The sequence below is a fragment of the Pavona decussata genome, unplaced genomic scaffold, assembly GCF_977016875.1.
Source record: "Pavona decussata unplaced genomic scaffold, jaPavDecu1.1 SCAFFOLD_96, whole genome shotgun sequence".
NCBI classification, from domain to species: domain Eukaryota; kingdom Metazoa; phylum Cnidaria; class Anthozoa; order Scleractinia; family Agariciidae; genus Pavona; species Pavona decussata.
The window spans coordinates 508,720-523,184 of record NW_028145513.1 but is presented as its reverse complement, the minus strand read 5'-3'; the positions used below and the strand labels follow the sequence as shown (position 1 = coordinate 523,184).

Here is a 14,465-nt window from a genome sequence, read left to right as displayed (position 1 = left end):
AAAATATTCCACACAAATTGCTATTTACAAGTTAAAAGTATATAAAAAAGAGCTATTAAAAACCTATTCACATTTCTTTTCGATTAAAAAAAGATAATATTTTTAAGCAACAATGTTTTTGTAAAGAAAAAGAAAAAAAAGAACAAATGTCATGAAGTTTTTGAAAAAAATTAAATTCGGCATTTTAAAATCGGTCTACTTGATAAAAAGAAAAAATAAACAAATAAATAAACAAAATACGTATCTCTCAAATGGCCCCTTCTGCAGTTTCAATGTCAATGTCCGCGTTCTTGATGTCACGTTGCATTCTTCGTAGTGTCCTAGAACCCCTAAGACAGACGAGTGCAGATCTTAACAGTGCAAATGAGATTCGGCTCCTGATCCATGACATGGTTTTAGCATATTGCTCCCCTTCTTGATTATTATTATTATTATTATTATTATTATTATTATTATTATTATTGTTATTATTATTATTATTATTATTATTATTATTATTATTTTATTTTCATTTTGTTGGGCCTGGTTGGGCTAAAAAAGGATAAGATCTATTGCATAATAATAATAATAATAATAATAATAATAATAATAATAATATTTTATATTTTCTATATATGTATATATATTTTATTCATTTATTCACGTGCTATTTTAAGTTTCGCTTGGCTCACAGGTTACGCTACGCGTCCTGTGTTGCCTTCTTGTACTGTGCATACAGATAGTTTTACTGCTCATAATAATAATAAATCCGGAGAAGCACACTTCCGGACTTGACTGCATTTGCATTGTATTTGTCTTTGTCATGCAGTTTAGCTTGCAAAGGCGCACTCAAGACTTCTGCAGCGCTTTTCATAGACCTTATTTATTAATTGCAAAAATAGTCACTATACCGGATAGCTCATGTGCCGGCACCAAAAAGATATCGGATAGGGCTTTTGTTCACACACAAAACGCCGATTACGGATCAATTTTTATGCCGGAGCGCGCGATGAACATATCGGATAGGTTTTTCGTGACACTTTCTTGAGTAGTGCGAACAGAGAATCGAACCGAAATGGAAGTCAACAACAGGGAGCGAGGATTGGATTCTAGCAGAAAGATGGCGGCGGTTTTGGCCCACTTCTGTTTACACCAGGTCGGAGTATATAGTATTTTTCACAACGGCATAAAATGCTATGCAGCATGTAAGTCTAAACGTAGCCTAAAAAACAGTGTTTGCTGATTCCAAAGCCAAATAATTTCTGTCGAATAGAAATTATGGAATTAATACATTAGAATTACAAACTGAAGGCCTATGTTCACCCAAACTGCTTTTTGCCCTCGTGTGACATGACATGATATGACATGACATAATATCTTTTTTTGAATAGGGTAGCACCTTCAGCTAATTTACAATGAAAAGGTTTAGTAATTACATTTGGGCATAAATGAAGTAAAAACATTGATGAAGCTGGAGACATGAAAAATAAGGATAAATGTCGAAACTAAGCTCGATGGAAGTGGATTTTGTTGGCTAGTTTAGCGCTCTTGAGCAGGTTAAATAGCGGATTTTTCATCCGTACGAAAAAATCTGTACCGTGCAATTTGTCTTGGGTGAACACGGGCCTTTAACTACGGTACTGCGGAAAGGACTTACTGTTTGGCCGGCACCCATCCAGTCTTTTTACCCCACTTTGCATTTCCTTACTTGTGATCCGCTCTCGATTCCGTTTAGCGGTGATTTTCTTGGGCCAACCCCTCAACAAAAAGTACGCCAGAAAACCGCCTCTGACTCACCGGTTCTGATGATGGCAAATAAGCGAGAAGTTTGTCATGCGCAGGCGAGCTCTTCTCTTCAAATGGTAGTACTTTTGTTTTCTTCTAACATCAGTTTGTTTTTAGGTGTGGGTTCAAGCTTCTTCGCAAATCTTTTACTCTCTTGGAGTAGGGCTCGGAGCGTTGATAACCCTTGGAAGCTACAACAAGTTTAACAACAACTGCGAACGGTGAGGAATCGTTTGCTTTGTTTTATCCACGGGTTTTGTAAAGTAAATACAGAGAATAAAAAATTCAAGAAACATCTGGTTTTTTTTTTTAAAAAATGCAGCAAAACTAACCAATGACATGTATGAAAGACGGTACTAATTAAAGAGCTTTTATTGGATTTCATCCGTCCGCCGACGTAAAAGTTAGAACCATGCACCTTGTACAGCATAACAACAGCACGACAGAAAAGTACTGCTCAGGGGCTTTTATTGATTCTGAGTCACGAACGAACTGAAAGCTTTGAACGGATAAGAAAAAGGCGCAGGTGTGGGATCACTAAGAGTACATGAAATAGTCAAGCTTGCCAAACACAAAATAGAGTGAAACAGAGCGTGTTCTATAATGGAACAGAGAGCATTATAATAATGGCTGAACAATGGCAATAACTTAGAAACAGTTCAAAATAAACGTTTCATATATTTCACTTTATATCTTCATCCTTCACGGGTATATTACGAACTCACAATATGACCAGCTCCCAGTTGGCTTGATAGCTCAGTTGGTAGAGCACTGCACCGGCATCGCAGAGATCATGGGCTCGAATCCCGTTCCAGCCTGAATTTTTTTCAGGCTTTCTTTTGGCAACTGCTTAAGTTGCGTAGTAACTACAAGGATTTTTCTTCTATTCGATCTTTCATCCGCAGTTCAAAATCTATTTTTCATATGTTTACAGCTATCAATTAAATAGGAATCGTTTATTTATTCCGTTCGAAGCTTAAGGGTGCATTCTTTTGGGACAAATCTGGCTATACTCACTTCGGTTCAGGAATAACAATACACAGAATATCATTTCCCAAAAGAACGTAATTCCGCCTATTTCCATTCAAGCAAAAAGCTTTCCAGAGTGAACGCAATTCTGTGTGACCTATATTGATAACACAGAATTGGTCTGAGAAGAACATGTATACCGTATGTTCCGAGTATTCCTGTTCCGTAATAGTCCCAAAAAGGACGCGCCCTAAGTTCGACTTGTCGACACAAAATAAAAGGCCTCTTTTAGAACCCCGACGTAGAAACGTGTAAATAAGCCAAGAGTAATGCCATTCGCCACTTCCTACGATCTCGAAAACAATTTAAACAGTGAGGACGAAGAAGCCAAATCTTAGGACGCTTTCGATTGACCCTATTCCGGAAAAGGAATACATATAATGATTACTAGAAATCCGTCATGAAAGGTTTTTGGAGTTACTGGGATACCGTGTATCACCAAACGCCTGTAGTCACGTCTTCCCAAATTTGCCTAAAAAGAGAAATCTAACAACTTTTTTACTTATTCTTATTCCGGAATACGGTCAATCGAACGCGACCTAAGATAAATATACCCTAGCCCTTTGTGCATCAAAGTATCATAGAATGGCGTGCTTCGATCGTTTGCTATGTGTCTATATAGGACACAATTTATGCTAACTACTACAGCCTGCAGGTGATCGTTTTTTCATTATCGACAGGGACGCCATTTTAGTGAGCTGCATAAACTGTGGTACAAGTTTCTTTGCAGGATTTGTGGTGTTCAGTGTTCTAGGTTTTATGGCCAAGACACTTAAAGTTGGAGTCGGGGAAGTGGTTGCATCTGGTAGGTGAAGTTCAGTTTTTGCAATAGATCAAAAACGAGTGCGAGTGTTTCATCAGGGGTTCCAAACGCCGAGAATTAAACCGATGAAAGCAGGAGGCCGAAGGCCGAGTGCTTTGTTGTTTCACGGTCGTCAGCACATGAAAAGTTAATTCCTCGCGAAGCGGGGGCCGAAGGCCCGAGCGTAGCGAGGCTAATAAATTTGTCGGGCCGAGCTGGCCCGAGCGGAGCTAAGCCGCGCGAGTTCGAGCGAAAAATATATTTATATGTATGTATCAAAAACTGCAAGGCTGATACTACGTGAAAGAGTTGACTTTGCGAGACAACAACCCGACAGAAACCGACAAAGCAGGGCTGTAACCGTATGTATGTGTATGTATGTATGTATGTATGTATGTATGTATGTATGTATGTATGTATGTATGTATGTATGTATGTATGTATGTATGTATGTATGTATGTATGTAAATATAAATTTAAAGGTACAGTCTGATGATCGCTTAGTGCGTGAAACTCGAGTAACTGTGTTACATTTTCTATCTTAAATTTATATTTCGCTCTGCATGTTTTTGCATCGAGCACTCCTGCGACTGAGTGAAGCAATCATTATATTGTTTCTTTGTTTATGTATGTATGTATGTATGTATGTATGTATGTATGTATGTATGTATGTTTATATATTTCGTTGAAGGTGTTCGCAATGTTGCCTAGCAACGGCGAAAAACAAAGTATGAATGACGTCAGGCTGTCTGGCGAAGCTGGGGCTGGGTGGAAAGCCCTCTTTACTCGTATTGTAGCATCAAATGAGGAGACTAAAAGGTTTCTGAACATAGCAACTATTTTGATGAGCATGGTCTTTTCGTAGTTCCACAGGCTAGTTTGCGGCTAAAAATCTATTTCTGACGCGATGAAATGTACAACAGGCGTGCAGCGCCGTCGTGTTCGATGAATTTATTTCCCACGGAAAATTATTTTACCGCGGCCACAAAACGTGTAATTTCTTCAATGCAATCTTTCACAGAAAAGATTTCTGGAAGAAAGGGAAAAGATTCTGGAGAGATAGTTCTGTATCCAGTGAATATTGATGAACATTGCAGTTGAAATTTGATCCCGATTTCCCGATGTATGCAAATTTTGCTGCAGACGACGCCCGACAGCCTGACGTCATTCATACTTTGTTTTTCGCCGTTGCTAGGCAACATTGCGGACCCCTTCAACGAAATATATAAACATACATACATACATACATACATACATACATACATACATACATACATACATACATACATACATACATACATACATACATACATACATACATACATACATACATATAAATATATTTTTCGCTCGAATTCGCGCGGCTTAGCTCCGCTCGGGCCGGCTCGGCCCAACAAATTTATTAATCTCGCTACGCTCGGGCCTTTGGCCCTCGCCTCGCGAGGAACAATACAAGAGTAAAAAATGAGGAGAAAATGGAGGAGCCAGTGGCCATGCCGTTTGGTCAGATCGATAAACTTTCACGCAAAGCAAAGCCCCCCCACTCCCCCCCCCCCTCCCCTCCTCCTCCACCACGCGGAAAGGGAATTGCTATACTTCTTCCTTAACAGGATGTCAGTCGATAGAGAAATTTTTCATATGGAGGGTTATTAGGCAATGTAGAAGGCTATTCTCGGAATATTTTAGACTTCCTTAAAGATCAACAGCAACCGTTTATACCGGTAAGAGAGATACAATCAGTCGGGCAAGAGGTTTTTGCTGTCGCCGGAAAAAAACAAGACAGCACGCAGATTAGACGTTGTATGGGAATGAACCAGGCCTGTTCCACGTTGATTTACGGAATAGTCGAATGAAACGGAAATTGACAGTTGCTGAACCAAGTATTTGTTTGTTTGTTTGTTTGTTTCTTCTTAGGTCTCGGACTTGCCTTTGTGACTTATCCGGAAGCCATTGCTCAGATGCCTTTCAGCACCTTGTGGGCCATTCTTTTCTTTTTCATGCTTCTTACTATTGGCTTGGACAGTCAGGTAATTTATGCAAAAGAGAAATCTTTAGATCTGTGCACTGATGTGCATACGAGATGGAGCACAAGTGCGACTTTTGAATTTCTATCAAGTCAGTTCCACAGAACTCTAACCTCGCTCATTCTTGTAACTCAGCAGGCAGCGGATTTTCTTACTTTCCTTCCATTCTATACAGAAGATTATTACACGTGGTCAACAGTCATTACAATAATTTAAGAAATAATTGCATCTACATCAAGATCGATTTTTTCCAATTTATCTTGGACAGACAAAACAGAATCCGCCTCAACTGCCTGTGGCATGGTGTTCCTAGTCCTCCTATGCTGGCAGTTTTGAGAGTAACAACGACAATTGGCATTTATCTTGAGATAACTTTAACAGGTTAACTAAAAGATTGTTTGGTGTTTTTTTTTTTTTACTACTTTTTAGATGCTTTGGTCAACGCCTGTCTGAAATAAGCACTCTGGGCCCAGTTGTTCGAAGCATGGTAAGCGCTAACCCGGATTAAATACTATGACAAGCCATAGGTTTTAATACCTCTTAACCAATCGTTAGCGCTAACCACGCTTTGAGCAACTCAGCCATGGGCGCCAAAAAATGTTTCATTATATTAGTTCAAAATGACAAGTACATTTACTCTCCCGGTTATTCATTAAAAACTGATGTTTTTTTTTATTCGTCCGACCATTCTCTCGATCTTGTGCCATCATTTACAGTTCGCCTTGGTGGAGTCCGTCGTTACAGGTCTTTCAGATGAGTATCCCAAATACCTCCATCGTTACAAGCCGTATTTTCTGATCGCTGCCTGTGTTGTGATGTTCCTGTTAGCCATCCCTATGTGCGCACAGGTAGGTACTTTATATTGGCGATTGTAAATCAAAAAGGTAAGAAGCCTGCGGGGCGACTACCATAGAAAAGTGACGGGGATGATCATTTGAAAAGAACCACTCAAAGGTACCAGGATTCTTGTTTTTGGGAGGTGGTCCCAAAACATATTTTACCCCTTAGAGGTACTAAAACAGTTGACTGGCATTTGCTTCCTCTCATTATTTTCGGCTTGATACACTAAAAGGTACCATTACACCTCTGAAAGAAGTTATTTTAGACTTAAGCACCCCGGTGAGTAGAAGTACCAGACCACGAATTTTAACCCCAAAAGGTACGACGATCACCTCCATCACTTTTACACTGGGAGTCCTCCCGGGGGTAGGAAAGAACTTACGATGACCCTGTAGGGTTGCAGGCCAGTAAAATCTTTGACATTCAGTATCGGATTTTCCAGTCCATTTTATACTTTTGAAAAATCCACTTTAGTTTCACACAATCCAATTTTACTTTCCACGCAGTCCAGTTTGTCTCATTCATACTCAGTCATACTGAGAGAGTCTAACTGCTCTTGCAAGTCTCGAATCAATAAAACAAACACAGAACTAAACTAAGTTTAATGTCGTGTTTATACTTTAGAACGTTCTTATTTCATTTTCCACGTTTATAAACTGTACAAATTGCCCTTTGGAAGTCTCAACCGACACCTCCATTTAATAAGTGTATTCCCATAGAGATCGAGAAATCGAGATTCTACGCCATTGTAAAAAAGCACACATTCAAATATTTCATCAAAGTCTGCTTTCTTTTTTAAAGAGAAAACTCGCTAAACAGGAGGAAATCCAATTTCCAAACCTGGTTAATTATAAAAAGGGCAAAATGATAGAGGACCTATTATAGTTTTGAAGTTAAAAATTTAATAAAAAACTTTGTTCACGTATCGATGTCAGTAGCAAAATTGAGGACACGTATCTACTACAAACCAATCTAAGATACTTAAACTATTTACAGTGTAGGAAGAAAAGTAAAGAAATCCAAAACAAGTGTACATTATTCAGAGGTTGCAGAATCTAAAAATACTAAAATTATCCACGTGCGGTAATTAAAGTAAGCAAGTCTACAACGAGTACACAATGGTCATCATTCACAAGCTGCAAAGCTTACGGCAACTGCCGGGATTTTCTATGTGACTTGAAAGGTCCAAGGTACATGTTTGTGCTTTGAACGGTTTGAGGCTTGGCTACTAACTTTGTTAACATTGTAAAATCGATTTGAAATTTTCTGTGCTCTTAGGCTACGTGACCAGCGATGTCACGTACATTAATAAATTCCTCGAGAAACCTACTTTTAAATCAATATGTGGTTTTGTCCACCTGACTTGATAAAGTATCAGTTGATAACGTAATTTACACATTGTGAAGATAATCGATAGCTAACTTCAAAGGTTAGCATGACAAAACCACACTGATTCGTTTCCAGTCCCCCACCGGCACAGTATACCCCAGTTTCTTCAAAGCAACCTCCACTCCGACAACAAATTGACGGTAAATTGTCGGCAATAGTGCCCAAACTCTAAATTTTAGTTTTAAAAGTAAAAGTTACAGACAAGTGTGCTAAAAATTAGATATGGTTATTGCCTATTTTTCATTTTAAATTTCCTGGGCGCCGCCATCTTGGATTTCATGACGTCATACGTTTGCCGCTATTGTCAGTAAGCAGAAGTTCTTTTGTGTGAGCAGTGTATGATGTCATGAAATCCAAGATGGCGGCGCCCAAAAAATTTAAAGTGAAAAATAGCTGATAATCAAATTCTGTTTTGTCCGACAAACAAATATTATTTCCATGTTTTCCAACGAAATTTGAAATTAGATTGTAATTTCAACAATTTAACGTTAAATTATTTTAAGAGTGGAGGTTTCCTTTCAGGACTGCTAACCCCCTTTGGTTAATTTTTAAAAATGAACATTCATTACATGAAAATTTTTATTTTTTCGCTCTTAAAATCGAAAAGGTATCGTTGTATTTTAGTTCTAGTTTCTGTTAAAAAGTCTACTGGTCATTTCTAAATGGCCTATATTAACAATACCCTTCTAGTCGCGTGAATTAATTGATAAAGGTCCTTCTTGCAGTGTTATTGACCATGGTCATGTGACACTAACTGAAACTGAAAAGCTATTTCACGGCAATTTTGACACCAGATCATGTGACATTTTTCTGTACAAATAATTTAACAACGCTATTTGAAATTATTGGAAATTTTTATTCACGCAAATGATTCTCGAAAGGTGCTTTTGTAATAATACTACTACTCATCAGCATTTATAGTTAAATGCTTTTCTAAATCACTTCTTGTTTGTATAATAATAACAATAATAATAATAATAATAATAATAATAATAATAATAATAATAATAGTAATTTTTTTTAAATATAATAATGGTAATTTTATAATAGTAACAATAATAATAATAAATAATTTTCAAGGAGGAAGGGCCCGTCACGTAAAAACGTGGTTTTCTGAGAGGTCCTCCGTTAAAGTAAAAATACTAAAAAAAAACCATGCAGTAGCCTAAAAGCTATTTTACAAAACATCCTCGTTCCCAGGGCTTTTCCCTTCTCGTGCCACACGAGAAGGGAAAAGCCTTGGGAACGAGGTTGTTTACAAATGATTATCTATAAACAATAAGACGTTTATATAGAAATATTTATCCAAAAGCCTTGTAATGTTTTTCTTAAAAATTGTACATCGCAGTGGTTTCCTTAAAATTGCTGGGAGACTGACATCTAGTCATTATTATCATAATTATTATCATGATTAGTCATTATTGTCATAATTATTAGGGTGGTGTGTACGTTGTCAACCTATTCAACATTCAAACTGGTGGTTTCTCACTTGTTTTTCTCGGGTTTTGTGAAGTAGCCATCATTGGCTGGTTAGTTGGTGAGTCTATGATTATCTATAATTAATTTCTTCAGCTCGATGTTGTAATTTTTTTAACAGCGCGCAGGAGCCCATGCTGCAGCGCGCTTTTTTGTTTAGTTTCTTAAGATTTGACAGTCCTTTTAAGTAGCGACGACGGCAACGCCAACGAAAATATTCAACTTCTACATAAACGGCGAATTACCCATGCAGAAACCAAATTGGTAGGCGTGGCGATCAAGTTAAGATTTACTGTCGTGTTTTAACGATCCCCCCAAAAACGTGAATTTGCTCATTTTACATTGTTGTCTTGCATAGGATGGCAAAGAAATACACCAAATTTAAAACGCACGTGAAAAACGATTCTTTTCGCTCATTTAACCTATTGTTTTAAGGCGTTTTCGATGCCGGTCGCCGTTGCTTAAGTTCCCTGGTATTTTAAGAATGGCACGAGTATGAAAAGGTTTTTAGTGCCTTCTCCTGTCTGGGACCTTTTGCAGTTAGGGCTGTCAATTATCCAGCATTAATGTTTTTTTGCTCAACCGTGTAGTATTAGTTATCATATATCGTCCCCACATTTTAGTTTGGAAAGCACTTTACATATAGAAACTGTAACTACAACATTGTTTGCTCTTCTTTGTCCATTGGTTCATACTTGGTTTGCATCGACGCCATGTTGGTGGACAAAACAAAAGAAATTTTGTTCATAAAGTTTTCATAAAAATGACGGGTAACTCTCAGAGGAGACAAATCTCATTGTTCCTGTCCACCTCCATGACCGCTATGATGTCACGTGCAAGCCATCAATTGGTGCATGAGAAAAAACAACAGCAACAACAACCACTTCAGTATGAATAAATTCGTTTGTTTGTTGTCCGTTTGTTTCAATCTTCAATGATGTAATGTACTGTAATGTTATTTTAAACAAATTAAGACATTGTTATTGAACTGGATCATTGGATGATGGAATTCCAGGAATCTGATTGGCTTAGCGGCCACGATTCATGAGCCATTGTACCATGCCCGAGAAATAGCGACCATTAAATTGTCTTCTGGTTGTTCTTGCAAAGCGAAATCAGCAAGATCTGGCAAAATTTCTTGATTGTTGTTGATAAAATAGTTGTTAAACAATTATTACACTCGCGCTTGTTGGATATGAGATGATAGCAAATGAGGGCTCTCGATGAAAGATAGCCAACTCGGCGCAACACTCTCGTTGGCTATTTATCATCTCATATCCAACGCGCGCACGTGCAATAATTGTTAAATATATGTAAGCTAGACCTTGTGTTATGTTCGGTGCGGTGTAGTGTGAGCTCAGATTTCTCTCGCGTTTTATTCCTGTTGTTTTAGGTACTGACAGATTCGCTGAAATGATTGAAAAGATGATTGGCAAACGTCCCAATATGTTTTTCCTCGTCTGTTGGAAATACATATCACCAATCGTTAACCTGGTATTGTTATTTGATTCTTTAAACCTGGACATTATGCCTCGAAATGATGGTTTGCAAAAGTTTTACACATTTTAAAATTATTATTCACGATTCACATTAGCGCATTCAAGTATGATTTATTACTTTCTTAAATCAGTGAAATCTCATTCTTTCTTCTATTTCTTTTTCTTTTTTTTCCTCTTCTTCTTCTTTTTGTATTCAGTGATTCAGTGTTTTATTTTTCAAACAACGAATTCAGCTGTACCCACTGCTGTATGAGCCGCTTCAAGTGGTAGAACAGCCATGTTAATCTTTTATAAACAATTCACATAGATAAAACAAGTGAAACTGAAAACCGAGGTTCGCTAAACCAATAGAGAACTTCCTCTAAATTTAAGTCCATTTTGTGTACAAATATATTGATTTAGTCAGTATTTTTTCTTTACTTTTATATTATGTTTATAGTGAGCTTCCTGCAAAGTGGCTCTAAGCTAAGTGGAGTACCACTACTTACTTACTTACTCACTCACTCACTCACTCACTCACTCACTCACTCACTCACTCACTCACTCACTCACTCACTCACTCACTCACTCACTCACTCACTCACTCACTCACTCACTCACTCACTCACTCACTCACTTACTTACTTCCTCGGAAAGAAACTGTTTTTACATATTAACATCTCCAAATCAACGCAGTGCGTTCTAACTTCCTTTCCCGATAGATTATCATCGTTGCTAGCTTGGTTCAGTGGACCGGCGTTAGCTATGGCGGAAACCCTTACCCTGGATGGGCTGAAATCGTGGGTTGGGTTATTGCCCTTGCCTCTGTGACAATGGTTCCAACATTTGCAATTGTTCAGTACTATCATTCCACAGGCACATCAGTGAGAGAGGTCAGTAGTTAACAGTAGTTAACCTCTATTGTTTTTGGATCACTTTTCTTTCTTTTATTCGGGGGAGGGGTGAGAGAGAGAGGGGGGAGGGGTGGGAGAGAGGGGAAACTCAAGTCACATAACTGTCTTTGCAATGTTCTGTATTGGACTTGAAGAGCTTTTGCGTCTCTCTGAATTCCATTTTAGTCTAACCAGTATCTTGATGTTTACTTAATAGACAGTGTTATATTAATCAAGAGGGCATCTTTTTATGTTCAGGAGAGTAAAGAGCTACTTTTTATAAATTGAGAGCATCAAATTTGGCGGCCATAAAATTTTGACTGATATATTATGTTTGGATGCTTGTCACAGTGAAATTTATGGGAGATTTCCGGGGGGAGAAAGGGAGAGGAGGGTGGGGCTAAGGGCTAGAAAGGTGTGTGAAAAAATGAGGAGACTGGCTACACCTGTTACACATGTAGGCTTAATGAATACCCCAGGCTACTTAAAATACATGATTTGAACATTTCCAAGGTGTTTATCTTCTGATTACTTTCTCGAATTTAATGAAAATTTGCAGAGGTTGAAATCATTGTTGCTTCCCGACGAACGTATATTTAAGGAGATTGAGGAAAGAGAAGTAATCCCCCGGCAGAATTTGCTAACGGGACAAAGAATAAGCAGTCAGGTAGTATAAATTCCTATTCCATTATTTAGATTTTTAGCTTTTTTGCAACATCTTTTTAAATGCATGGTTGATAAAGAGTAAAAAAGAACGAACAACAGAAAATTGCTCCAAAGCCTAGAAAACAATGCAGCTACAGGTTATCAGGGTCCAATAAAAATAGATCAGGAGAGATTTTGGTGAAGGGTGTTGATGTACTGTTTCAAAGAGTTACGTTAATTTCAAAGACGTTTTTACGGCTGGCGGATGCATCAGCATTCCGACTCTCAATTATGCGTACATCTACAAACTAAGAATGAAATGGAATGGAAAACAGCCATGAACTACCTCAAAAATAACATCTCTTTGGCATTTTGTCCTGCTCTGGCATCGTAATTCCTCTTGCTATAGAATTTCAAGCTAAGCCTTGATATCCGTGCATGTATCTCCTTTGTAGACATGAATTCTTCCATTGATCCTCTTGCACATGCAAGTGAAAACAAATTAGACTGTTTATAGACATTTCCTGAATGCGAGTCTATCTCTGCACATCGCAGAACATTGTTATTTTTCGGAAAGGCCCATAAGTCCTCCATTCTTACATGCCATCAGTGATGCAAAATTTATACATGTACATTTTTTGTGAATGTGAGGCTATCATTACACACCGCAAAATTAACTATGGTATTTTTCGGAAAGGTGTATACCTTTACCTTTCCCTAGAGCCATAGATGTTTTTAAATCGATGTTGAAAGCTACAATTTGCGCAGGAAAGTTGTTTTATTATGATTAAATGTCTGAGACTAAATGGAAGCTCTAAACTTCGCTAAAAGAAAGAAGAGATCATTTGGTAATTAGAAGTCTAACTTCGTTCCAGAATATTAAAGAATTTTTGTGTTTTGTTTTATTTCTGGAAATTCAATTCTTGATAGAAAGTCTCTCTTTTCTAAAAAAAAATATCCTATACGAAAACAGACAATTGGGTTGTTTGATCACGTGAATGTTTCTAAGCTCAGAATTTCCGTCTGTTTTTCTATGAGTCACAGCGAACTGGAGGCCGGGATAGCTGGAGAGAGGCAGGTGAATGTAGCTTACATGGGGTATATAATTCACTAAATTTGATATTTTACTTCTATTTTTCAGCGTCAAGCAGCGGTTCCGAAGTTTCAATTGTGAGCGAGTAGAAACCCTTGGAATATTAATAAGAAATTGCCTGGCTTTGAAAAAATTTAAAATTAATTTCAGAAAAGCAAATAGTGAATGATTCTCATGTTTTTAAATTTCTGTGTATACCAGCTAGTCTTTTGCGCCAGCTATAAGCTGCCATTTAAAGTAGCTTTAGACACAAGATCAAGAGTGTTTCAATATAAAATATTTTAATATTTAACAATAAGTAACTAATAACGAACAGCCTCCTTAAGAATGGGTAAAATCGACTCCTCAATTTGCTTCTGTTGTAGCACTATGGATGAATGATACCTCGAACATCTACTCATTTCATGCCCTAATATTAAACTACTTTAAACATACCTGATTATTTGGTGCGATAGCAATATAAGGATACATGTACAATCGCTTTCTGATGTTAACAAGGGATGAGGATTTTCTATTGGTGAATCATTTAACAACTATTTGGAAACAATATGTCTATTGTTGTACAATAACAGTATAAAACCGTCCTTTCAGGTCCTCTTGTCAAAGATCGATTCAGTGTATCAAATCGAAAGTAAATTGCCAAATCACATAATAAATTAAGTGCCCATTTAATGAAGTAGGGAAACCATTGATATTTCATTTACTATGGGCTCATATGCAGTGCAAGGTTTATTTGTGGGTTACTAGTGTATGTTTTTATTTTATTTTATGTAATATGTATGTCAATTTTCTACTTAATGTATTAGCAATCAAAAAAATTAATAAAATACAAAAAAAAAAAAAAAAAAAACGCGCTTGCTCATTGTCCCATCATAATCGTTTCCCTGAATCTTTTTGGTGTCCTTGTATAGAATCAGGGAAACTATAGACGATTTTTTTTGTATATGAATTGAAATACTATAGAGTGAACCTGTTTACCTCAGTTATGAGAAAAGACTTGGAGTCATTTTAAGCCGTAAATTTTGAACACTG

The 14,465-nt window shown here is 37.4% G+C and overlaps 1 protein-coding gene across 3 annotated transcripts in view; it reads left to right on the top strand.

Moving 5' to 3' along the window:
• The window catches only part of LOC146472792 (sodium- and chloride-dependent GABA transporter 1-like), a 46,129-nt gene extending 31,843 nt beyond the window's left edge, over nucleotides 1-14,286 (top strand). For all 3 annotated transcript variants that reach the window (XM_085118996.1, XM_085118995.1, XM_085118997.1), the window contains exons 8-16: nucleotides 1,882-1,985; nucleotides 3,474-3,598; nucleotides 5,510-5,622; nucleotides 6,336-6,467; nucleotides 9,286-9,385; nucleotides 10,718-10,818; nucleotides 11,525-11,695; nucleotides 12,255-12,362; nucleotides 13,482-14,286. In XM_085118996.1, the coding sequence (XP_084975122.1) occupies nucleotides 1,882-1,985; nucleotides 3,474-3,598; nucleotides 5,510-5,622; nucleotides 6,336-6,467; nucleotides 9,286-9,385; nucleotides 10,718-10,818; nucleotides 11,525-11,695; nucleotides 12,255-12,362; nucleotides 13,482-13,514 (987 nt within the window). In that variant the 3' untranslated portion in view covers nucleotides 13,515-14,286. The remainder of the gene's footprint in view (nucleotides 1-1,881; nucleotides 1,986-3,473; nucleotides 3,599-5,509; nucleotides 5,623-6,335; nucleotides 6,468-9,285; nucleotides 9,386-10,717; nucleotides 10,819-11,524; nucleotides 11,696-12,254; nucleotides 12,363-13,481) is intronic.
• Nucleotides 14,287-14,465: the final 179 nt, after the last annotated feature.